The 26503-nt window shown below is 40.1% G+C and overlaps 2 protein-coding genes across 3 annotated transcripts in view; one reads left to right on the forward strand and one right to left on the reverse strand.

The window, feature by feature from the left end:
* Nucleotides 1-9186, reverse strand: part of MAPK6 (mitogen-activated protein kinase 6) — a 76161-nt gene extending 66975 nt beyond the window's left edge. The window contains exon 1 of the mRNA XM_043982147.1: nt 8902-9186. The gene's annotated coding sequence lies outside the window, so the exon portion shown is untranslated. The remainder of the gene's footprint in view (nt 1-8901) is intronic.
* A 3421-nt stretch (nt 9187-12607) lies between these two features.
* Nucleotides 12608-26503, forward strand: part of LEO1 (LEO1 homolog, Paf1/RNA polymerase II complex component) — a 67102-nt gene continuing 53206 nt past the window's right edge. For both annotated transcript variants that reach the window (XM_043989638.1, XM_043989639.1), the window contains exon 1: nt 12608-12749. In XM_043989638.1, the coding sequence (XP_043845573.1) occupies nt 12692-12749 (58 nt within the window). In that variant the 5' untranslated portion in view covers nt 12608-12691. The remainder of the gene's footprint in view (nt 12750-26503) is intronic.

Below are 26503 nucleotides of genomic sequence, written 5' to 3' on the forward strand. Positions count from 1 at the left end.
TGATTTACTGGGAATCCACTCTTGGAGGTGAGTATGAATAATCAGGTTAGGAGTTAGGGATTAATCTCTACTATTAGTTCATTGGATTTTTACCTCATTGAAGTTCTTGGTATCTTAGATCATGGAGACAGCAAAAATTGCTTTATCTCTTGTACACAATTCCTATCTTGGAGAGGTTTGTGAGGACATGAGGTTCAAAGAAAATGTCTATTATACCATCTTTTTGGTGATGTGACCCAGAAGTTCTACCTCTCTTTCTATTGCATCTCCTGGTACAGGCCCTCTAATTTTTCTCCCTCCCTGAGGCTCCAGAACTTAAATGAAGGTAAGTCTACTTTGGTATAAACCTTCTCCTGCCTAACTATCATCCTCTCAGTCATCCAAGTTCACAACTTTGGCATCAGCTTTTACTTTTGTCTTTAGCTTCCCCCCTCCCCACCTATCCAGTTAGTGGCTGTTTTGTTGATTCTAATACCACAACATTTCTTGAATCTGATCCTTTTTCTCCACTCAGGTGGCTATTATCAAAGTTCAGGACCTCATTACCTCTCTCCTATACTATTTTTTTTTTTTTTGCCGGGCAGTAAGGGTTAAGTGACTTGCCCAGTGTCAAGTGTCTGAGGCCTTATTTGAACTCAGATCCTTCTGAATCCAGGGCTGGTGCTTTATCCACCTCGCCACCTAGCTGCCCTTCTCCTATACTATTAAAGTGCTTCCTATTGATCTTCCAGCTTCCATTCTCTCTCCTCTTCAATTTGTCCTTCATTGAACTACTATAGTAGTATTCCCAAGCTATAGATCTGTCCACATCACTCTCAGCAAAAATTGTAGTGGTCCTCTATTGTCTCTTGGGTAGCATTCAAACTCCTCTGCCTGGTATTCACAGCCTTCCACATTTCTGGCTGGCTCAACTCTTTCTTCCCAGGCTCAATTTACATTCCTAACCACATCATGTACTCCACCAAACCGGAACTGCTCCAGACACAGTTCATGTCTTGCCTTCATGCCTTTTCTCACACTCTTCCCCTTGCCTGCACCTTTCTCTTTCCTTCATCCATTCAATTCACACCCATGCTTTGATACCCAACTCAAATGCCATCTCCTTTATGTAGCCTTCCTTCACTGTTATATAAGATCATTACTCCTCAGACTTCACATGACATTTTATTTTGTAATTCTCTATTGTATTTATTATATGATATTGTATGATAGAGCATCACAGAATCTCAGAGCTAGAAGTGATAAGAGATCTATCTCAGAGGACATCTAGTTCAACCTGCATTGAAATGAAATCCCTCTAAGAATATACACAATAAGTGGTCAAGCAATCCCTCTTGGAAAACCTCTAATAAGTGGGAACCTGGGACTCTGATAAATATTTTTTTGTGTGTGAGGCAATTGGGGTTAAGTGACTTGCCTAGGGTCACACAGCTAGTAATTGTTAAGTATCTGAGGTCGGATTTGAACTCAGGTCCTCCTGAATCCAGGGCTGGTGCTCTATCCACTGCACCACCTAGCTGCCCCTTCTGGTAAATATTTAACAACCAGTCCTGGGGGGAATGTACACAGGACACATTTTAAGTTTAATCTGCATTGTTAACATTTTCTCCATAGCTTTCTTAGGTCTAGACAATCAATATAGCAATAAATCAAGTCTTGCTTTGTATTGCTGAGGTAAATAAATGCCCACACTAAAAATTTAACAGTTGGTTCTCTGGTAAGAGCTGTTTCCAGTATGTCTCTAGTAGAAAGAAACCCACTATCTTCCAAAGCAGCCAATTCCACTTTTAAGTAGCTCTAGTGAGGGCATTTTCCCTTACATTTAGATGAATTTCTGCAACTTCTAAACATTACTCCTAGTTTTGCCCTCAAGGAATTATCTGCAATCTGCTATCTGCAATTGTGTCTTATCCCCCATGAGAATGCATATCCATACGCTCAGGGGCAGTGCATTTAAATTTCATGTTACCTCTGTGGTCCCCCCCAAATTCTAACAGGCAACACTCCTAGCCCTTCTAGCAATGTTCAGTTTATTAGGGAGCTGGGCAATCCCCAAGCCACTGGAGCCAAGACTCTACTCTTCAGTCAAAGACCCCTCTGCTTTGACTCCAGCCTTTTTTATTGACATTGAGAGACTGCTAAAAATAGAATGAAGTGGTACAATTTATGATTGGTCAGTGCCAGAAAGGAGGTGGAGAGGAATCTTATGATTGGCTAAAAGAGATATTCATCAAACACCAGTGTTTAGTTAGGGTTTAGTAGAGGGGACTCTGGGACTTTCCACAAACAGTTATAACATTAGGTGAAAAAGAACAGAGAAGTATAGGGATTATGGGTTTTAGAGCATAGCTCTCACAGTACATTCATAAGAGTGAGGGGGTGTTAATATAACATCTCTATCTCTAACACAAGTCAATATGGCCCTAAAAAAGTATAAATCTATAGCTAAGAAAATACAAACCTATCCTATAAATCAGATAGAAATAACATAATCATCAATACATGGTAGATTAATTCTAACCACACACAGCTCCTATTCCAAAAGTGTTAACTAACTCAATTCTGTTCTATTTAACTTGCCCAGGGTCACACGGCAAGTAAGTGTCAAGTGTCTGAAAATGAGATTTGAACTCCAGTCCTCCTGACTCCAGAGCCGGTTCTTTATCCACTGCCCCACCTAGCTGCCCCCATCTATTTACAACTAAAACAATGATTGATACTTAGTAAAACACAATGAACTGAGTAAATACTGACCAAATTGAGTAGGGGTATCAAAATGATTTTTACACCTCCACTGCCTAATATGGAACTCTGTCCACAGTAGGCACTTAATATTTTCTGAACAAATGGATTTCTGGTATGAATAAAAAATATACTTATGACGTTCCTCATTTATGTCTCATCAAAGTGATGTTTTCTTCCTATTAATTCTGATTTTTAAAATAATGGCAAATAGAAGCATATGGATTAAATATTATAAGTTATTTTATTTTGAGTAATAAGTACATCTCCAAAAATTTGGGAATTGCAATACTATTCTAACCTAACCATAACATGTCATGTTTAAATATCTGTAAACATATGTATATAATATATATGCATAAAATATATCAATATAATACAGGTATAAGCATACATTTGTAATATATACACAATAGTTTATGTATCCATATATTGTATATATTATGCATATAATATACATATTGTATTGTGCAGCACTTAGCACTTACTATGTGATGGGTACTGTGCTATGTGAATGTTAGTTATTGTTATTATTTTTATCTATATATAAAGAACTTGAAAAATTATACAAATAGAATCATATTCCTAATTTATCTGTTATAAATTTAGATTTAATTATCTTAAGAACTGGGACACATCAATTCTCTGATTAGAGATCCCTGTACTCACTATTTTTTCCTGGAAATTTTAATGAGCTGAATTGAATTTTTGGTGTATATTGTACTCCAGAACTATTTATATAGCAATTAAAACATAATTTGTGCTAGAGACTTTCATATATGACATGAAAGCTTGGGATCCATTTTGGAAGATTTCTCTCTTCTCTGGCTGATTTTCTACACCTTCCCAAAATAATATGGGAGCGTCACTAGCTGGCACCTCCCAGGTTTTGTCACCGTTATAAGTACTTGTTGCTAGATTGGTAAGCAGATATCAGATAGTAATCACTTTACTTTCTTTCTTTCCCACTTGTCCTAGCACCCAATAAAATTCAATTCAATAAACATTTATTAATCACCTCTACTATATGGCAGGCACTGTGCTAAGGGCTGATGATACAAAAGAGGCAAAAGGCAGTTCCAGGCCTCAAGGAGCTTACAGTCTAGCAGGGGAGACAAGATACCAAGAAATATATACAAAGTAAGCTATATATAGATAGGAAATAATTATAATATGTAATCTTAATTAATAAGTAATTAATATAGGTAAGGCACTGGAATTAAGAGGGATTGGGGAAGGCTTTCTTTAGGAGGTGGGATTTTAGTTGGGACTTAAAGGAAGCCAGGGAGGTCAGGTCCAAGTGGAGGAGGGAGGGAATGCCAGGCAGCCAGAGGGGAGAGATGGAGTGTCTTGGTAATTGAACAGCCAAAAGGCCAGTGTCACTGAATCGAAGAGTACATGGCAAAGCATAAGGTGTAAGAAGACTGAAAAGGTAGGAGGTGGTTAGGTTATAAAGGTATTTGAAAGACAAACAGAGCATTTGGTATTTTCTCTTAGAGGCAATAAGAAGCCACTGGAGTTTATTGAGTGTGTGGGGGGGGGGTGACATGATCAGACTTGCATTTTAGAAAAATCACTTTAGTGACTAAATACCACCTTTCTTGTGGACAGGCTATTCCTTCATTGAGGCCTGACTTTTTCACTTATTTCCTTAGCCTCCTCTCCTCTGGATGAATGATTTTCTTCCCAATTAGGCCATGGGTAATGGTGGATGCTTGACTCAATGGCAGCCAGTTAGCTTCCCACACCCCTATTCATTCTGGTGCTCAAGAGAAACCATGGTGAATACATTCTTTTTACTCTGGAAAGTCATTAAAACAAACCTATTAGAATAAAACTCTCTTTCTTTCTTTTGTGAATACAAATCCCCAGGCAGAAATCTTGCACTGGCAGATATGGCAGTCTTAAATCTTTCTCTCCTGACAGGTTGTTCCAAATTATCTCCCTCAATGCTGTGCTCAAGCAATCAGAGAGAGATTAGCTGTTCCTCAGATCAGCAGCTTTCTCACATTTGTTGGTTTAAGAAAACAAAGTAAACTTTTAAACACAAAGGTAAATGCTATAGGGAAGCATGAGGTTTAAAGTTTGGCCATTTGGCCCATTTGGAAAAAAGGGGAAAGAGATGGGGAAAATTAAAAGTTACTGACCCCAACATTCAGTGAAGTTTCCCAGTGTAAGATCCACCTTGAAGTAGTTCTTAAATGTTTTGTCCACACCACAGTGGCCCGTTGGCAACCTTATGGCTTTTCTTCATGATGACATCCCCTTAGCTTCTGGCTCCTGGGCTCCTGTCACTTCTTGCTTCCACAAGTTTGAAGGTAAAAGGCCAAAATTACTCAGGGGATCAGAGGAGAATGCTGGGAGATTTGTACCCAAATAATGCTCAAAGATATCATTCTTCAGCATCCCTGATCTCCTTGGCTATTCAGCAGTTCCCCTTCAGAACTTTCACAAAGCCAGATGAACGAACAGGTTTATTTACAAGTAAAAGAAGACAAATAGTTCTCCTGCAGATCTTGTAGAAAATAAAAATAAATTGATTGTGGGCAACTCTTTCCCTCCCCCCACCCCACCCCCAACCTGTACAACAGTATTCATTTTCATTCATTGAGTAGCTTCCCAACTGGATTTTTCTCCAATGTGGCTCCTCAGTAGGTATTCTTCTACAAAAGCTCCTTGCGCATCATTACTTGTCACCTTTCTTGTAGTTCCCTGCAGCTCTCTGCAGATGTCAGGCATGGTTGTTTTTCATTCCTCCTTCTTCTTATTCTTCTTCTGCTATTTTGTGTGGCATTATTCTGCCTGTGGTTTTCTAGGAAGATAGCGATGGTTCTCTTCTGCTGCTCTTAGCCTGTGGTGGCTCAGTCAGAGGCCACACCCACAGCTAAGAGGAATATTCCAGAACTCTTTTATCTTGACTTGACAGAGACATTGGGCTTCCCTATCTGCCACTCTTAATGCGGTACTGAAGAGGGGGCTCCACTTCAGAGATCTCCTTTTGGGTATAGTTCTGGGAGTCCCCATTTCCTTTTCCTTCCAGTTCTGTTCAAGCCTAGTGAATCTCTCTGATGTCCTCAGGGTGGGGTTACTAAAGTGACCTCTTTCTCTTAACAGCAGGGGGAAATAAGACTGGTAACCAATACCTCATCCTAAGGGGAGGAGTTTTATCAGCTCAGTAAACTCATTCTAACACTTTTGTGTTATTAGATCCTCATCTGCTGGCTCAAGAATCAATCCCTTAGGGATTTAAGTCTATCTTGTGAATCTCTCTGATGCCTCTCAGCTTGAACTCTTATTTTATTTAATTGGAAATCTGTGTTTTTGTTAGCATTGGGTTAGCATATTTCTATTCTGATTGGAAGGCTGGAGCCTTCCTTTATAGAGGGCAGAAATCGAACTTTTAGCTCACTCCACTTTCAGTCCACAGCTTTGCTTGGTTTCAACTCCATGGAACAAGATGGTCCCCTCAACCTGTATCCCCTGGTTTCTTCCCCCTTTTCAGTTTCCTTTTATATATTGTCTACCTCCGTTAGATTGGTAAAGTCCTTGTGGGCAGGGACTGTCTTTCTTTTTCTTACTTGTATTCCTAGCACTTAGTACAGTGTTGGCACATAGTAGGTGCTTAATAAATGTTTGTTGAATTGAAATCCTCTGCCAGTGCAGATTGCAGATCATCTATGATTAGATTAAACTCTAGTTGTCTGAGTATGAGGGTTTTAAGTGACTTGCTCACAACCATGAAACTAGTATGAGCAATAGGATTTGAAGGGGGAAGGTATCTTTTTAACTCTAAGACCAACATTCTATCTACTATACGTCTTCTTTTTTAAATTTAGCATTTTATTTTTCCCCAGCTACATGTTAAACAATTTTTAATATCTACTTTTAAAACTTTGAGTTCCAAATTCTCTCTCTTACTCTCCCTCCCCCTGCCCCCCCACTCGACTTTGAGAAGGCAAGCAATTGGATATAGGTTATACATGTGTTATCTACTCTACTTCAACATTACTCTTGTTTGAGTCATTGTCTGGAAGTTTCTTCTGACTCCTATCATACTCTGCATCACTGGGCTGGGTTCTTGCAAATCATTCCAGTACTTAAGCTTTGCAAAACTACAAAGGAGCTACATGGAATTGTGGTGAGGAGATTCTTTTATATCTTCATCATGCCAAGTGCCATCCATGCAAATCACATCTGGGCAAGTCTGAAAAGAGTTATGTGGGACTGGTAAAGCTGGTGACCTTTGTCCTACTTCCCTCCAAAAATGGAATCTCTGTGTTCCTGTACTCATCTATGGCCTGTTTCAATCAATAGGTTCCCCAATTACTTAATTTATGCAGTTAGAGCTATTTCATCCAAAGAGCCTTTACTGAATTACCTTGCTTCATATTGATATTGCTCTTTTTTTCTTTGGTCCTTTCATAATGGGGACCTTTGCATACCTAGAATGCCTGAGATAGCATCTCCGTGTAAGGCTAGGGAGAAGATAGCATCCCTCCACATGGAAGATGCTGGAGAATGGCTTCCCAATGAATCTTGTTACATATAAGGGAAGTACCTTGGGAGGACTGGTGCACATGTTGTTTCTGGTTGGCCTAGCATGCAGTTGGGAACAGCGTTTTCCCATTGGTTGGATAGACAGAAGTATTTGTATCTTCAAAAGGGCCTGAGAAGTCAGCTACACCTGACTCTTTGCCTTGATGCCCTTGAGAGAGCTCAGAAACTGGTGAAGAAAGTAGGGCCTATGACCGTATGAGTTTGAAAGATCCAGAGGATTCCTTGCCAGAGTTCAGGTTTGTGGTCAGTTCAGCATTGAAGCTCCCCTAACAGAGAAAGAGATTGCAGCTTTCCCCTACATGCTGCTGAGTCCAGGTTTTGGAGTCAGTCCAACATTGAGTGCCAGGCCTGAAGTTTGAATGTGGCCTCAGACACTTACTAGCTGTGTGGCTCTGGGCAAGGGGCAAGTCACTTTGTTTCAGTTTCTTCATCTGTAAAATGAGCTGGGAGAAGGAAATGGCAAACCACTCCAGCATCTTTGCTGAGAAAACCTCAGATGGGGTCAGGAAGAGAGACACAACTCAACAACATTGTTGCTTTAAGAAGCAAGGAGAGACCTTTGGGAGTGACTTTCAGGACCACAGCTCAGCTGTAGGAGAGACAGACACAGGCTTATCCAGTAGTCCTATCACAATCTGAATACAAACTTACTGACACCAATGCTATGAAAGAACTGAGATAAGGGTTCAGTCTACCAAAAGAGTATGCCTCAGAGGTATTATAGGAAGATGTTTGTCTGTTTATTCTTGCTATATCTTTGAAGATCTTTGGAAAAAGCTAATTGATATTAAGTTGTTGTAAATTCTTCTGGCGTAGTGACGGGAATGCTTAAGGGCAATTGTTGACATATTAACCATGCTGCCTGTAGGCATAGCCAAGGAGATCAGGATGCTGGAGAATTTCCAACATTCTCCTCTTCAACTCCCAGTGGAATTTTGACCTGTTACCTTTGAAATAGTAGGAACAAGAAGGAGGAGAAGGGACAGGAGTCAGGGAGCCAGAAACTGAGGAGCTATCATTGTGAAGAGCAGATAGGTTGCCAGTCCCTGGCCATTGCTTTAGCCACAGACACCTAACAAATGGGAGAACTTTGAGGGGAGAGCTATAATAGGTCTTGTTTTGGGAATAGGGTTTAATAGAATGTGAGTGACATTTTAGTTGTTATATATTTAATTGAGTAAAGCTATTATTTTCCCTTAAGAACCTTAAGTAACGAAAAAAAATACAACACCCCCCCCTGTTACTTTGTATTCATATTTTGTTACTTATTTTGGTTGTTATTTAATCAGACTTTTAATATTTTATAATATAAGCTTGTTATATTACAGTTTTTAAAAATCTGTGTAACAGTATGCCCTGTTGATTTAGCAAAGAGAAAGGTCCAAAGGGGCAAAACCAGATAATTGTATAATAAATAATAATAACAACATAACTGATATAGATAATAATATAATAAACAATAATATGATACATAATATAAATGATACTATAATAAATAATGTAAATAACAATATAATAAAATAATATAAAGGTGAGTCCTTTGGACTCAAAATAACCATTTCAGAGACTTTAATAGCTCAAAAGCAAAGACAATGAACTTACCTCTAGATCATAGGCTACATTAGCCCCTTTTCCCTCTAGCTGCTCATCTGCTTGAGATTCCAAGAAGAGTCCCAGAAGGAGGAATGACTGGATTGGGACCTCTCACCTGAGGCCTCAGAACCGTCCCTTGGCAGAGACTGACCCTGAGGTAGGAACGACTATTTAGCTGGAGAACAGACCTCTCCAATCTCTGATCTGAGATTCTGAGGGAGTTAAAGAGGAGAGCCTTCTACCAATCCAGGGGGAAGGGTCATAGTCCTAGCAGAAAGAGCATGGGAGTGCATCCATGAGCAAGCCTGGAGGGGGTGTCAGCCGGTCCAGCAGCTCAGTGAGCAGCACCGCCCATTCTGAGTGGCCTTCCTGGCACAGCCCAGAAGCAGCTGCCAACTGACCTGTACAGCCCAGCCCATCTGAATGGCCTGATGAGTCAATCTGCTGCAGGCTGGCTCAGGTGTGTTGCTTGGGTAGAAGCTGGCTCCTGCTTAGGCTTGGCTGCTGCTGCGCATATGTGTGGATACATACCCAAGTACACATTTATGCATATTTACATGAACACATATGCACATACATGAAAATGCATGATGTCCTATACATATATACACATGTGCCCAAATACATTGTGTATTTACATATACACAGCACATATATACAAAACAAGTATATATTTATTATGTATACACGTATCCAGTCACATATATAAAGTCATACATACAAGCATGCACAAAACACATTTTATATTATTTTATATTATATACATACTTGCATATAGAACATATATTTATTATTCTATATAGGCATACATACACGCCAAAGTACACATGTGTGCACTCACACACAAACATCTCGGTACATAAAGCAAATTTTATATTTATTATTCTATAACACACATGCCCAAATATACATTGTGTATTTACATATATAAACATATTTAAACAGAAGTCAGTTGATATTTATATACCTATATAATAACCAGTTAATATATGTATAAAGTCACACATGCATATAAATAACTCGTATTATTTATATTTATAATTTACAATTATAGATATAACAAATTATTTCTATATCTATAAATTTTTGTTGATTAATTATACACATAGACTTACTCTTTTTTGATCCTCATCAACACCCTGTGAGGTAAATGCATTTCCTAAAAAAGTTATTTTAACATTTTATCTGGAATGTTAATTTAAAAAAATGTTGAGTTTCAAATTCATTCTCTTTAGCCTTTCCTTTACCCATTGAGAAGGCAAGTAATATGATATCAACTATACATACAAAGTCATGCAAAACACACCATCTCCATTTTGAGGCGGCTAGATGACAGTATATAGAACTCTGAGCCTGGAGTCAGGAAGACCTCAGTCCAAATATTGTCTCAGATGCTTGCTGGCTGTTTGACCCTAGGCAAATTAACTGACCTCTCAGCCTCCATTTCACCATCCATAAAGTGGGGATAAAAATAGCACCTAGCTTTCTGGGTTGTTGTAAGGATCAAAAGAGATACTAGTAAAGTATCTTACAAACCTTATGAAGATGATAGCTATTATTTTGAAGATGAGGAAACTAAGGTTGAAAGGGGTCAATTGACTTGCCATCTCTGTCATTTGTAAAATGATAGGATTTCATTAGATGAGGAAGAAGGTCTTTTTAGCTCTAAATATATGATCCCTGTTAGAAAGAAGAGATATTAAATGACATGTCCACAGTCACCCAGGTAAATAGGTATTTTAAAGATATCTTTTAATATTATAATTAAAAAATAATAACCTAATTAGCAAGTTTTTAAAAAAATCTTAAGCAGTTCTTAATTTCTTCCATTAGAGAGGCTGTATTAAAGACATATGGGAGCCCTAAAAGCACATATCCCATCTTCAAGGTCTAAGTTCAGTGAATGAAAAAAAAAATTCAATAGAAGTTTTAAATGCTAATTTTGATTTCAGACATTCAACAAGGATTTATCAATTGCTAAGTGACATATACTGTGCTAAGCATGGAGATACAAAGACTCAAGAAGCTCACATGAGACAAGGTACAAATTAGAAATCTATTCGAGGGGGCAGCTAGGTGGCACAGTGGATAAAGCACTGGCCCTGGATTCAGGAGTATCTGAGTTCAAATCTGGACTCAGACACTTGACACTTATTAGCTGTATGACCCTGGGCAAGTCACTTAACCCCCATTGCCATCCAAAAAAAATATTACTCTACAGAATGGTTGAGGATCCAGAAATCTATTCGATACATAGTTCAAGAATGAGATGATGAGAACTTGAACCAGGGTGATGGCTGTTTAAGTAGAGATAATAGAAAGTTATAGGAGATACGGTGTGAATCACTTACCATCTCTGGACCTCAGTCTCCTATAAAAGGAAGGTGTTGAATTAGATGACACTTAAGGTCCTTTCCACCTCAAGAATTCTATGATCTATTCAGTAGTTGAAAGAAAAAGCTTAGGCTGGGGAGAGGAGACAAAGAAATTTAAAAATCAGCTATTAAAGTCCACTGCTAATTGTAGACACATCATAAGTATGGATCAACTATTTCTAAAACTATAACACAAATTAATGGGAAAACAATTTATTAACATTTGATTTATGCACTTTACAAGGCTAACAGTACACATGTGGGCATGTATAAATGTGCATATGTGAAATGGACATTATGGTTTAGTGAAAAGATAGCTGGATTTGGATTCAGAGGATCAGGCTCTGGTTGGTCATCTGTTTTTGCCTTTGTTATCTCCTGTATTTTGCCCTGTCTGGCTCAGATGACCTTAATAAATGCTTGATAACTGGCTGTCTTGGTGTGTGTGACTTTTGGGCATTTAACCTATTGGTGTCTTGATTTCCCCATTTGTAAATAGAGGGAGTTGAAAAACAATGGTCTGAGAGGTCTCTTTCAGCACTAAATCTATAATCTCATGAAATGTTTACATTACATATGAAAATCTCCCTGGAATACCATAAAGCATGAATTTTTCCTTAGTCTTATGATCATCAATTTTAACCTCTTTTAACCAATTCATCTTATAACCTTGGGAAGCCATCTAGTTATCGTTAGGGACGACTCCCTTGTCCATGGGACAGGCCAGAACTGTTGGACCGTCTCATCAACTCACCAAGGCAAGAACCGTTAGGAAAATAATCATTTTGTATTTTTTGAGCAGTCAGAAAAAACCAGTCAGCCCGACTCCTCCTCTTCCCACACTGGAATTTGCCCCACATCTCCAGACTAAAATCTGGCAAGCCTAATTGGCATATGCAGGATGCTCCGCCCATCCTTGCCCTTAATTGCTCCCCGAACTAACCAAATGAGCTAAAAGTCTCAAATCAAATATAGTAATTTTTAAAAAATTAGCTTTTATAAAGACCTTACAAGTTATTAACGTTCTAAATCAGAAATGTAGTAGACTATCAGAGCAATACTAAGTTTTTTCTAGGAGGAAAGAAAAACCCAATAAAACAAGAAACAAAGGATTTTCAACTTGGCATTGTGTCACCGTGACCTCGTTTGTTCCCCCAGCTCTGGCCAACTAGGGCAGCCCATTCCGCATAGCTCCTCCCACCGCAGAAGTCCCACCCCCTCACGCCAGTCCCTCCCACTTCTTCCTCTCCTTCCATTCCCGGACACTCGGGGCGGAGCTGGCGCTGAAGGCGGATCAAGGGGGCGGAGAGGAGATGCTTTATTTATTTATTTATTTGCTCAGGTTTGTTTTTTGCGACAGTGTCGTGAGACACGCCGGTTCCTTGCCGTAAAGAAAACTAGGCACCGGCTGCTGGGGCTTAAGGATGGCGGACATGGAGGATCTGTTTGGGAGCGACGTGGAAAGCGACATCGAACGCAAAGGTCGGGCCGGAACTGTAGCTTCGGGGGTTGAGGAGCGTGGGGGTAGGCGGGGAGGGCTTGAGCGGCAGCACGGCGTGGGGAAGGGGGAGAGCCCCTGGGCTGTCGGGGCCTGTTCCCCTAATGCTCCGTCTCTGGACCCTCCAGCCGGAGCCTTCCCGTGGCCTCTGGTGGCCGGGGCGCAGCCCGAGCCGATGAGGCCGGAGGTGGAGGCTTCCCTTCTCGGTCCGGTCCGGCCCGGTCGCTCACACGCTATCCCTAGCGGCCCTGCCTCGGCTCCTAACGGTGGGGGGAGGGGCTCAGCGAGTGCGTGGGGGTGGGGGGACGAGGGGGGGGGTAGGGGAAGAACAGAGCCAGAGAGGAGAGCTCGCCGGTGTTTCCAGGCTAGGTCTGTTTGGGAACACCTGCGGTGGGAAGCCCGGGATATGAAGGCGGGGGAGGGAGTTCTGTCCCTAATATTGTGGGGTTATATAGGGGAAATGGTGAGGGGCTCTCGCCATGCGCTTGAAGAGATCGGGATGAAGGGTATTTGATGTTGGGCTGACTGCTTAAGCATGGAGGAAATAGAGGATGGAGGGGGCTTTGGAGATTGGGGTTGGGAGAAAGAAACGAGGGATGCCTGGAGGAGATTTGTAGGAGAAAGAAGGGGGATGGCTGGGGAGTATTTGTAGGAGGCAGAGACGGGGGATGTATAGAGAATATTTGAGGTTTAGGGGCATGTGTAGGAAGGTGTCTCACCTTTCTGTTTGTTCTTCTGTTCAGGATCTCATCACTTCTCCCTGGGGCAATTGAAGGAGCTTCCTACTTGGTCTCCTTGCCTCTACTCTCCTCCCTCTCCAATCAGTCCTCCACATAGCTGCCAGATTCATATGTCTAAAACATGGGTTTGGCCATGGTACTCCTTCCTCTGCTTAAAAAGTTCCAGGACCTCTTCTTGATTGCTTATAGGATAAAACAGCACTAATTTGTTTTGACATTTAAAGCCTCGAAAAGTTTGGCTCCATCCTACCTTTTTCTTCTATTGAAGGAGCACGTATTAAATATCCGCTAAGCACTGGGAAGGCAGACACTTTAGCTTAATAGTCTTCGCTTTCAGGAAAAGGGCTGAGATTCTTTTTATTGAGACAACATTTTAGTGGGAGTAAAGAATTGGAGATGTAGAACTGTGGCAGAAGTCTTCCTCTGACTCTTTGTGGTGGTGTTGAGATGTCCCTGGGATCTTAATTCCAGCTGGATCTTTCCAAACTTATTAAGTTTCTCCCCTCCATGAGCTACCTGGCTCAACTGGGCTCCTTGTTACTCAGTCATGTTGTTCCATTTTCCATTTCTTTGTTTCTGCAGTCTGTTCCTCATGCCTAGAATTCAGCCCCCTTCGTCTAAGCTTCATAGAATCTCTCAGCTTCCTTCAAAGATCAGCTCAAGTTGCATCTCCAGGATGTTTTTTTCTGATCATATGAGTTGCTAGTGTTTCTCCACCCACCTTCCCTTCACCCCCAATTAGGAAGCATTTATTTTGTACTATTTAGATTGGTTGTATCCTTGAGACCAGGGCCTGTATTGTTTGTTTGTTTTTTTTGTGGGGCAGTTTTGGTTAAGTGACTTGCTCAGGATCACACAGCTAGTAAGTGTCAAGTGTCTGAGGTCAAATTTGAACTCAGGTCCTCCTGAATCCAGGGCTGGTGCTTTATCCACTGCGCCACCTAGCTGCTGCCTATATATATATATATGTTTTGTTTTGTTTTTTGGTTTTGTTTTTGTTTTGTTTTTTGCAGGGCAGTGAGGGTTAAGTGACTTGCCCAGGGTCACGCAGCTAGTGTCAAGTGTCTGAGGCTGGATTTGAACTCAGGTCCTCCTGAATCCAAGACCAGTGCTTTATCCACTGCGCCATCTAGCTTCCTGCCTGTATTGTTTTTATGGTCCCCTAGCATGTTGCTTAATAAATGTTGATTGATTGCCTGTGTCAGTGGAGTCTGTATTAGGTAGCTTTCTTTTTGAAAGAGCTGTGCTTGGGTGGGAGGACAAGTGGTTGATAGGATAAAGGGTGTATTGAAAATAGGTTGAAACACCAACCCAGATAAAAGTGTGTAGAGGTAGGGAGAGGGTTGCTCTTGTGAGGTGACCTGTTGTTCTTTCTGCAGCATTTGATACTTTTGACTACTCCTTTCTTCTAAAGACTTTCCTTTAGCTTGTGTCACACTTGGCTTCTACAACTTGATTCTTGGTTCTTATCCTATTTGTCTTTTCTTTCTCTATCGCCTTTGCTGGATCATTTCCTTATTCTTGCCCCCTCAATTCAGGTTCTTTCCCCCCCCCCCCCTTTGGTGCCCTTCTGATTTTTCTTTCCACTGCTTTGGTAATCTTAATTACTTTTTGGCTTCAATTGTCCTTTTTATGCAAATGATTTCTGAATCTTTATCACAGAATCATAGAATCTCAGAAATTATCTAGTCTTAACACATGCCTGAATAAGAATCCTTTGTATAACATGGTTGGTTGTTGTCCTTCAACAGCTCCAAGAGAACCAAAGTGACATCACTATGTTGGAGTCAGGGTACAGTGTGTCTGACTGTGACTGATCAGATAAATATAAATTCTGAAGGATCTACCATAAGTTGGGCGCACACAGTCCACCTGAATTACCTGGAGTGGAGCTGTCTCTAGATTTGACCATCTAATGCTTCTTTTGAGCTACTGCAATTCTGCTTTGCCCATAGAGCACAGCATCTTTTTTTTTTTTTTTTTTGATGCAGGCATGCCATGCTGGGCTTTCCTGTGCAAGATGAAGAGTCGATTCCAAAGTTCTTCAGAGAGTCCTTGTACCACTTCTTGTGATCTCTCTGTGCTTGATTGCCTTGTGTGAGTTCTCTGTACAATAGTCTTTTAGGCAAATGAACATTGGGCATTCAAACAATGTATCCAGCCCACTGAAGTTGCTCTCTGCAGTAGAGTTTGAATGCCTGGCGGTTCAATTTGATAAAGGACCTTAGTGCCCAGTACCTTATCTTGCCAGGTGATCTTCAGAATCTTACTAAGATGATTCAAAGGGAAGCAATTCAGTTTCTTGGCGTGCTGTCCAAGTTTCTCAGGCATACAACAAGGTCAGTACAGTGGCCCCGTAGATCTTCAGTTTAGTAGGCAGTCTAATACATCTTCTCTCCCATAATTTCCTTTGGAGCCTCTTAGAATGTGTGTTAACCTCATTATGTATGTGGACATCCCTGGAAAGTATACTGCCAAGGTAAGTGAATTTATCCACAGCATTCAAAATTTCTCCATTTGCTGTAACCAGTGTTAAGCACTTATACATGGATGGTGTGCTGCTGGCTGGTGGAGAACCTGTATTTTCTTGGAGTTAATTTTGGACCAAAATTAGTACACGCAGCAGAAAATCGATCCATATTTTGTTGCATCTCAGCTTCAGTGGCTGCATTGAGTGCATAATCATCTGCTAATAAAAATAATCGTACACCAACTCTCCTATTGTACAACATGTTCGACCAGTGGTTATCTAGATCTCTGCTTCAAGATCTCTAGTGAGAGTGAACCTACCATCTACTGAGGCCACCCATTCCACTTTTGAATAGCTCCCGTTATTAGAAAGTTTTTCCTTATGTCAAATCTAAATTTGATTTTTCCTTTTGGGGTGAAGCAGAACAGTTCTAATCCTTATTCCAAAGGAAAGCCCTTCCCCCCAAAGTCTTTTATTCTCGAGGCTAAACATATTTAGTTCTTTGGCTGACCCATCTTCGTGGCATTACCTTCGGCCATTCAGTATGTTCCTTTGAATATCCTCCAATGTCATTCATAAAATGTGGGACCTAGAAGTGAAAACAATAAACACAAGGGAAGGCAGAGGGAGGTACAGTGGTATTATTATCTTCCTAGTCCTGGACATCGCATTAGCCTTTTTCCAGTGACATGACTTTGTTGACTAACTTTGAGCTTGCAGTCCAATAAAACTTCTAGATATTTTTCAGATGAACTGTTGCTGAATAGACATATGTTCCCCATCTCCTATCTTAACTTGTATCTTATACTTCTGAAGTTGATACATTTATTCTTATGAAATTGGCCTGTTCTTTTCTGTTCAGTATTCTAGTCTACTAACATCCTTTTGGATCCTGATTGTCTTCCATTGTGTTAACTGTACCTTGTGATGTTTGCAGATTTGACAAACATGGCTTCAGTGCCTTTATTCAAGTAATTGATAGAAATATTAAGCAACACTGGGCCAGGCACAGGTCCCTGAGCCATTGGACTAGAAACCTCCTTCTAAGTTGACATTGAACTGTTAGTGACTATGGGTCAAGAGGCCATTCAAACTGTTCTGGAATGGCTTAACTGTACTATTGTTTAGCCCAGAACTCCTTAACTTATCCATAGGAATAGCATGTGATACTGTCAAAATCTAGGCAAAATGTATCTTTGGCATTGCCCTCTTCTGCTTAATGCCTTGTCAAAAAACATAATGAGATTACTATAATGTGATCTGGTTTTTGGTAAATATTATTTTTGTTTATATTTTTTGTCTTCATAGCACCTCCCCGCTCCCTGGCCAGGAAGCTATTTGTTGTTGTTCAGTCTTTCAGTTGTCTGACTCTTTATGACCCCATAGGCCATAGTCTGCTAGGCCCATCTATCTTCTACCATCTCCTAAGGTCTGTCCAAGTTCATGTTCATTGTTTCTATGATGCTATCCATCCATCCTATCCTCTGCTATCCTCTTTTCCTTTTGTCTTTCATCATTCCCAACATCAGGGTCCATTGAGTCCCATCTTTCCATTGTGTGGCCAGAGTATAGAAGCTCCAGCTTCGGTATTTGACCTTCAGTGAATAGCCTGACTTGATTTCTTTAAGTAGTGACTGATTTGGTCTCCTTGCTCTCAGAAAGGGATTCTCAAGTCTTTTCCAGAACTACAATTAGAAAATGTTGATTCTGTGGCACTCAGCTTTCCTTATAGTCCAACTCTCACAGCCATACATTGCTACTGGAAAAACCATAGTTTTGACTGTGGACCTTTGTCGGCAAGGTGACATCCTGCTTTTTAAGCGGGAAAAGCAATTGAACACATTAATTTTGCAGGACCTATTCTTGATGAAGCCATGTTGGCCCTTTGTGGTCACCAATTCACTTTCTAGATGTTTGATAACCATATTTTATTAACGTTTTAGGATTTCATCTAAAGTTAAAGTCAAGCTTACCAGCCAGTAGGTTTTAAGTCCATTTTCACCCTTTTTGACTGTTGGGGCAACTTATCTTTTTCCAGTCTTTTAGCACCTCTCTTTTCCAAAATCTTTCAAGATCAGTCTGCAGGATTTTTTAGCAATTTCATCAGCCAGGTCTTTTGGTACCCTCTCAGCTTATAGTTCATCTGGGTTTGGTGACATGAATTCATCAAAGATAGCTGGATATTCTTTTTTTTTTTTTTTTTTTTGTGAGGCAATTGGGGTTAAATGACTTGCCCAGGGTCATACACCTAGTAAGTGTCAAGTGTCTGAGGCCGGATTTGGACTTAGGTCCTCCTGAATCCAGGGCTGGTGCTCTATCCACTGTGCCACCTAGCTGCCCCTGGATATTCTTTTAATGGCTTCCTTATTATCTTGGATATGAACAACATTCTTTCTTTTCTAGTCCAAAGATCAGATTGAGATTGGGAAGGAAAGAAAGTGAAGACACAGTGATATACTCTGATATTTGGTTACTTCAGTTTAAAAATATATAAAGGGGAGAATAGCAAAAATAATAATTTATTAGACTAAAAATCTCATAGATTACCTAGAAACCTAATGCCTTTATATCTTTAATATTTTCCTCAAGAAGAGAGTTGAAGGGGGGCAGCTAGGTGGCGCAGTGGATAGAGCACCGGCCCTGGATTCAGGAGTACCTGAGTTCAAATCCGGCCTCAGACACTTGACACTTACTAGCTGTGTGACCCTGGGCAAGTCACTTAACCCCAATTGCCTCACTTAAAAAAAAAAAAAGAAGAGAGTTGAAGGGTGTTAAGCAGTATCACAAAAATGAAATTGACTCTCTTGACCAGAAATGATTGATTATTCATGTGGGAGATATCTGAATCAGTTGGCTATGTGCAGTCAAGTCATCTAGTTTGGTGTTAATTTTTGCCTTTGCTGAAAGGAAGGATAAAAATGAGAAAATGATAGCCTGAGTGCAATGACAACAACTCTGAAATGACTTACCTAACTGGTCTGTTAGGCTTTCTCTCAAAAATAGGAAATGAATAAAGAATAACTGCTATTATCACCCCTTCTTGTGGAAGTTAAACCAGTTCAAAGTGATCATCCCAACAGAGTCTGAAAGAGTACAGAAACAGCTTCATTTAGCCAATATCACTTCACTCTTCATTTCCCTACCCCTAAATCTAATCAGAAGCCAAGTCTTACTGATTTTACCTCCTCAACATCTCTTGTTCATTTCTTTCTCTCCAGTCGCAGTCACCACCTTAGGCTCAGGCCTTTAGTAGCCCTTGCCTGAACTACTACAATAGCATACCAGATGATTTCCCTTCCCTCTTTCCACTCCATCCTCTTAAGTTAGAGTTCTGGGCATTAAGTCAAGAAGACTGGAGTTCAAATCTGGCCTCAGACACTTATTAGCAGTGTGATCCAGGCCAAATCACTTAATTTTGTTTGCCTCAGTTTCCTCATTTGTAAAATGAGCTGGAGAAGCAAATGACAAACCCCTTCAGTATCTTTGCCAAGAAAATCCCAGATGGGGTCACAGAGAGTTGGACACGACTAAAAACAACTGAATAACAACAACATGTCACTTGCCTGCTCAAGAAGTTTCATTGGTTCCCCATTGACTTTAGAATAAATTTAAGTTCCTCTGTTTAGCATTTAAAGCCCTGACTCAGTATTTGGCTCCAACCTATCTTTATAGACAGATTACTCCCCTTCACATACTCTGTGTTCTAACCAAATTAGTCTAAAAAGGTGGTCCCCATACACGCTATGTTATTTGCTATTTCTATACCTTTCCACAGTTCTGCCCCCATTCCTGGAATGACTTCCCCTCTTTCCTCTGCCTCTTGAAATGACTAGAGCACTGCAAGAGTCCCATTAAATACTACCCACAAAATGCCTTTCCTAATCCCTATGGCAATTAATGCTCCTTTGCACACATCAAGAAGTTACTTTGTATTTATCCTGTATATGTTTTACATGGATTTATTTGTGTAAATAGTTTTCCCTTTCCCCCAACAGAATGTAAGCTCCTTGAGAGCAGGAACTATTTCACTTTTGTCTTTGTATCTCCAGTTGCTTGGCACAAAGTGAGTACTTGATAAATGTTTATTAGTTGATTGACTAAACTGAACATTTGCCAAACAGAATGCCATTCCAGGCAAGGGCAGAGTGGTATAAAATACAAGCTCATTCACAAAACAGTACCCAGGAGAATGACAGAAAGTTCAAAGAATTGCCTCAGAACAACAAAAAAGAGTCAATAGGGTAAGGAGTCTGCAGAAAAACTTGCACGAGACTAAAGGTTATCCCAAGATCATTTATAGATGAACCTGGAAGAACAGATTGATTCAAGATGGAAAATTTTTGGAAGTATTTTTATAACAATCCATTCTTATTAACAACCCTCCACTCTAACAGCTCTGTATGCTATATGAGGAAGTAGAAATGGCAACTCATGGAAAATGAGAGAAGCAGATGGACCTAGCCAAGTGCATTCAGAAGAAATCTGTGCCAGATAAGTTTTTAAAAGGCACTCAAGGATATATTTTCAAGATCTAAAAGAGGGAAACATTTTAAAAGAATGGAAAAGGTAATGGATAGTACTACAGTTGATCAATTAATCAGTAAGCCTTTATTGAGTGCCAGCTATGAGCTGGAGAGTACAAATACAAATGTGGGAAAGCCTCCGCCATCAGGGAGCTCATTCTTTACTGAGAGAGATGATGAAGACAAAGCATGTTCACCAAGAAGTACACAGGAAATATATTCAAAGTAATTTGCTTAGTGGGCACTAACAACTCGGGGGATCAGGAAGAACTTTCTAAAGGAGGTGACGCTTCAGCTGAGTCCTGAAGGGAGCCAGGAGTGCCAAAAGGCAGAGGTAAGGAAAGAAAGCCTGCGCAGAGCCAGCCAGCAGCTGAAATGATCTGGGCACACAATAGCAAGTAGGCCAGTTTTGCTGGAGGACTGAGTGTCTGAGGAAGAGTAATATGTACTGAGTCTAGAAAGATAGGCTGAAGCCAGAGTATGAAGTAATAGAAACTACAGACCCAGGTGCTTACTTTCTCATCTACATAAAATGATTAATGAATATTTTAATTTTAAAATTTTTTGTGGGGCAGTGAGGGTTAAGTGACTTGCCCAGGGACACACAGCTAATAAATGTCAAGTGTTTGAGGCCGGATTTGAACTCAGTTCCTCCTTTCTCAAGGGCCAGTGCTTTATCCATTGTACCACCTAGCTGCCCCCTATGGTTAATGAATATTAATCATGAGGTTATTAATATAGAAAAAAAAAGGGAGAAAATAACTACAGACCAGTTGAGTTTAAGGTATGGGTGAGCCATCCTCAAGACTGTTCTCTGCAGCAGTGGTATCAAACTCAGATGGAAACAGGGCCACTAACCCATCTGTCAGGATCCCTGTAACTACATGGTGACTTAATTTTAAAATGCAGTATCTATATTTTATTGTATTTTAATTTATTTTGGTAAATATTTCCCAATTAAATTTTTTTGGGGGGTGAGGCATTTGGGGTTAAGTGACTTGCCCAAGGTCACACAGCTAGTAAGTGTCAAGTGTCTGAGGCTGGATTTGAACTCAGGTCCTCCTGACTCCAGGGCCAGTGCTCTATTCACTGTGCCACCTAGCTGCCCCCCCAATTACATTTTAATCTGCTTTAGGCTACACTTGTCTGCATGGGACCTGAAGGTCTGGTGGTTGACACCTCTGCTCTGAAGTTACAGCTTTTTTTTTTTTTTTTTTTGGTGAGGCAATTGGGGTTAAGTGACTTGCCTAGGGTCACAAGTGTTAAGTGTCTGAGGCTGGATTTGAACTCGGGTCCTCCTGACTCCAGGGCAGTGCTCTATCCACTGTACCACCTAGCTGCCCCAAGTTACAGCTACTGCATGCTTTCTGCTCCCTTGGATTCATATATCGCTACTTCTTTTCGCTTTTCTAACTGTTCCTTTGATATTTTTTTGCCTGGCTTCTCACCACTACTTAGTGTAGTTACTCCTTAAGGGTTTATTTGGCCTTTCTCTGCACTCTAGCAAACTCATTGATACCCAAGGCTTCCATGACCATATCTATACAGGTGACTTGCAAATCTACATCTGATATTCATTTCTTTTCTGAACTCCAGATATGATTCCTAACTGCAGATAGAAAGTCTTTATCTGGATAGCACACTGGCACTTGAACCTTAACATGTAAAACTGAACTTATCATCTCTTTGCCTAAATCTGTTTTTCTTTCTGACTTCACTATTTCTATTCATGCACCACCATCTTTCAAGTTTGAAACAAGGGTTATCACTGATTCTTCCCTCTTGTATTTCACCAATTCTTAAGTCTTTTTGATTCCATATATAATAGTTTTACAAAGTGAGAGTTAGTGTGATATTGTAGAAGTAGCCTGGAATTTAGAATCAGGAGTTTATGATCTCTGTAACTTGCTGCCTTTTGATTTTGGACAAGTCACTTAAATTCTCTAGGCCTGTGTTTCCTTTTCTGTCAAATGACAGGGTTGGACTAGACCAGTGGTATCAAAAATAGAAAAACATCTCTGTTGGCTGCAAATGGAAGTAGAAAATCATAAAATAACATCTATGTTGTGTTGCATATTTATTTTTATTTTTATTATTTATTTATTTATTTTTGGTCAGGCAGTTGGGGTTAAGTGACTTGCCCAGGGTCACACAGCTAGTAAGTGTCAAGTGTCTGAGGCTGGATTTGAACAATTAATTTTGTTAAACCTTCCCTATTACATTTTTTGGGGAGTCAGTTGGAGTTAAGTGACTTGCCTAGGGTCACACAGCTAGTAAGTGTTTGAGGCTGGATTTGAATATAGGTCTTCCTGACTCTAGGGCCCATTGCTCTATCCACCTAGCTACCCCTCCCAATTACATTTTTTTTTTGTTTTGTTTTGTTTTGTTTTGTAAGGCAATTGGGGTTAAGTGACTTGCCCAGGGTCACATAGCTTAGTAAGTGTTAAGTGTCTGAGGTCGGATTTGAACTCAGGTACTCCTGAATCCAGGGCCAGTGCTCTATCCCTGTGCCACCTAGCTGCCCCTCTCCCAATTACATTTTAATCTGGTTTGTGAAGCGCTAAGGAATTTTGTGGGCTAAAGCATTTGACACCTCTGCTAGTAAGTGATAAGTGTCTGAGACCTGATTTGAACTCAGGTACTCCTGACTCCAGGGCCAGTGCTCTATCCACTGCGCCACCTAGCTGCCCCCAATTGCACTTATTTTCAGAGTTAATAAATGTTACCTTGGATAGTTTAGTTAACTGTTTTCCCATTGGTAAAATGAATGTGGACTAGGTTGTTTTTGGAATTCTATGATTCTGAGAAGGGAATTTGAAAAATTTGAAAAAAAGACAAATGAAGAAAGGAAGGGAAAAGAAATTCACATTATAGGGTAGAATGTCACCAATATATAATATTAGTACTGTTTTGTGATATCAGTGTCATAGGTTGCCTGTTCTGGCTTTAGATTGGACTTTGGACCCCTTTATTAGTCTTGGTGAAGCCTATAGACTTCCTAGAATAATGTTTTTGAATGTATAAAATAAAATACTTGGTATTACCAAGAAGACTGTTTATACTGAAATACAGGGTAATAAGATTTTTTTTTGTTTGTTTTGGCATTTATTTATTTATTTTTTGCGGGGCAATGAGGATTAAATGACTTGCCCAGGGTCACACAGCTAGTAAGTGTCAAATGTCTGAGGCTGGATTTGAACCCAGGTCCTCCTGAAACCAGGGCTGGTGCTCTATCCACTGTGCCACCTGGCTGCCCCCCTATAAGATATTTTAAAAACAAGTTCATGGATCCTGGGTTAAGAACTCTTGCCATAGATCCTTCTTGGATCTAACAGTCTTCGGGGTAGAAGAATGAGTGGGAAAACACAATCTAAAGAATTTGAGGGAATTGAGTTTATTATTCCCAGTTGTGTGCATCTGGCCTTTTCTATTCAATCTTTTTTAAAAAGTGTTTTTTCCCCAGTTACATGTAAAGATAGTTTTCAACATTCATTTTTGTAAGATTTTGAGTTCCAAATTTTTCTTCCCCCCCTCCTGAAGCCAGCAAGCAATCTGATATGGGTTATACATTAGAATCATGTTAAACATATTTCCATATTAGTCATGTTGTGAGAGAAGAATCAGAACAAAAGGGAAAAACCACAGGAAAGAACAAACAAAAATAGCAAAAGTGAAAATAGTATCTGCATTCAGACTCCATAGTTCTTTTTCTGGATGTGGAGAGCATTTTCCATTATGAGTCTTTTGTCATTATCTTGGATCATTGTATTGCTGAGAAGAGCTAAGCATATCACAGTTGATCATCACATAGTGTTGCTGTTACTTTATACAATGTTCTCTTGGTTCTGCTCACTTCATTCAGCATCAATTTATGTAAGTCTTTCCAGGTTTTTCTGAAATCTGTAGCCTTTTCTATTCTCAATCAAATCACTCATTCTTGGGGAAATGGAAATAATACACGTTAATGCTATTACCTGTCCCCTAAGATTATTTATAGTATGTCCTAACTATGTAGTTGTTTTCCATGTTATCTCCTCTATTGGACTGTGAGTTCCTTGAATTCAAGGACTGTCTTTGCTTATCTTTATATCCTTATCACTTAGCAGTGTCTGGTACATACTAGGCATTTAATAAAATGCTTGTTGATGTTACCATATGAGGAACAATTAAAGTAACTATAAATGTTTAGCGTAGAGAATAGAAAACTTAGGAAGACATGAGTCATCTTTAGATAGTTGAAGAGTTGTTATATTGAAGAAGTATTTAACTTAATCTGCTTGACTCTAAAGGGCAAAAAACTAGGAGCAATGGATTGAAGATTTGGACTTGGAAAAGCTTCGTAACTGTTAGAGCTATCTAGACATGGAATGGAAAGCCTTAGACAGTAGTGACTTCCCCTAGACATCTTCAAGTTGAAGCTGGATAATTTACTGGGGATTTTGTAGAGGAGTTTTCCGTTTTAACTCCTATGAGTATTTGTTGTGATGATCAAATGAGATCATATGTGTAAAGTTTTGCAAACTTCAGATGGAAGCAATTATTATTCTTGGCCTCCTATTCACAGTACTTCTTCCTGCTGCAAAACTCTTTATCTAGAAGTGTGAGATTAAAATTGGATATTAGATCATAAATCTACCCTACTTAACCTTTCCCTTAATTTATCTCCCAGACTAGTAAATGGAAGAAGCTTCTGGTTTTCTAGATAGAGCTTTTATTGTATGGTAGTCACAAGGTGATGTTGATTAGAAGGATAGGAAAGTAGAAATATAATACAAATCGTCTTAAGTCTAGGCTTAGTCTATATTCCGTATAAAACTCACCAAAAGCGGAAGGCCACCTTTGGGGCGAGAGACCGAGTCAAGCGCATGCTGTTAACCGAGAGCCGGGCCGAGTCAAACTCCAGTCTGCGTCTGTCTGTGCAGCACAGCCAGGAGACCAGCGGAGTAGGAAAAAGGCCCCACTTCCGTTCTCTCCTTGCCTTTTAAGCTTGCACCCCGGAAGTCGAGTGCTCAGCAGGCAATCTGGCGTGCGTTGCAGGCGGACTGGTGTGCGTAGCTCATGCTGTTGGTCTCCTCCCCAAAAGGGTGGTCCTAAAAAAAAACAGGCGTCTCTCCATTATCTAACCTACTGTTAAAACTTTTTACCACATTCCCCCCTTTTGTTCCTCAAGAAACAAAATATTTCTTTGATGGAACAGTAAAAAGAATATAATAAATATTGCTAACTAATAATATGTGAACAACAATATAGAAAAGGAAGAGAGGAAAGTTTCGTCCAGAGGGGTGATTTTTTTTGTCCTCATGAACCGACGCTTTGACATTAGTCTTGCAAAGGGAGAGCCTCTGCAGAGAGTACATGTTACAGATAGTGTATATTATAACAGAAAGGAGATAGTAAAAACTAATAAAGCAAAACAGTTCATATAAAGTCTCTGAGTTCTCTTGTCTTCTTTAAGTGGTAAGATGGCATCAGGAGGAAACTGGATTCTGGTCTGGAAAACTGGATTCTGGACTCTGGTCCGGAAAGCTGGATTCTCTTCTTTAACTGTTTGAATTGCTGTATTTTTACTAAACCTTAGCATAGCATTGTTAATGATCAAATTAATAAATTCCATTACAGAAGATTATGGGTAGAGATGGGATGCAGTGGGGAGAGTCATCGGTCGCCACCCCTTGGGTCAGACTGCTATTGATTCTCTTTGTTTCCAAAGCTCCTGAGCTGTACTGACCCTAGAGAAATAGCTGTTCATTCTGGTTAGTAGGTATGCAGGTTCTACTTTCCACCAGAATCTCATAACAGTGTTTGGCTAAATCTTAGGCACTTAGATGGGTAGGCTGCCTAAAGTTCCTTCCAGTTTTAGAAGTCCAAAGTAATAAAGAGAGGCAGCATGATTTAGTGGAAATATTGCTGGCATTGGAGCCAGGAGTGCCTGGGTCCAAGTTCTGTCTTTGACGCATATTGGTGTTGTGACCCTAGGCAAGATGCTCAGTGCTCTAGGCCAGAGG

Source organism: Dromiciops gliroides, chromosome 2 (genome assembly GCF_019393635.1).
Source record: "Dromiciops gliroides isolate mDroGli1 chromosome 2, mDroGli1.pri, whole genome shotgun sequence".
Classification (NCBI taxonomy): domain Eukaryota; kingdom Metazoa; phylum Chordata; class Mammalia; order Microbiotheria; family Microbiotheriidae; genus Dromiciops; species Dromiciops gliroides.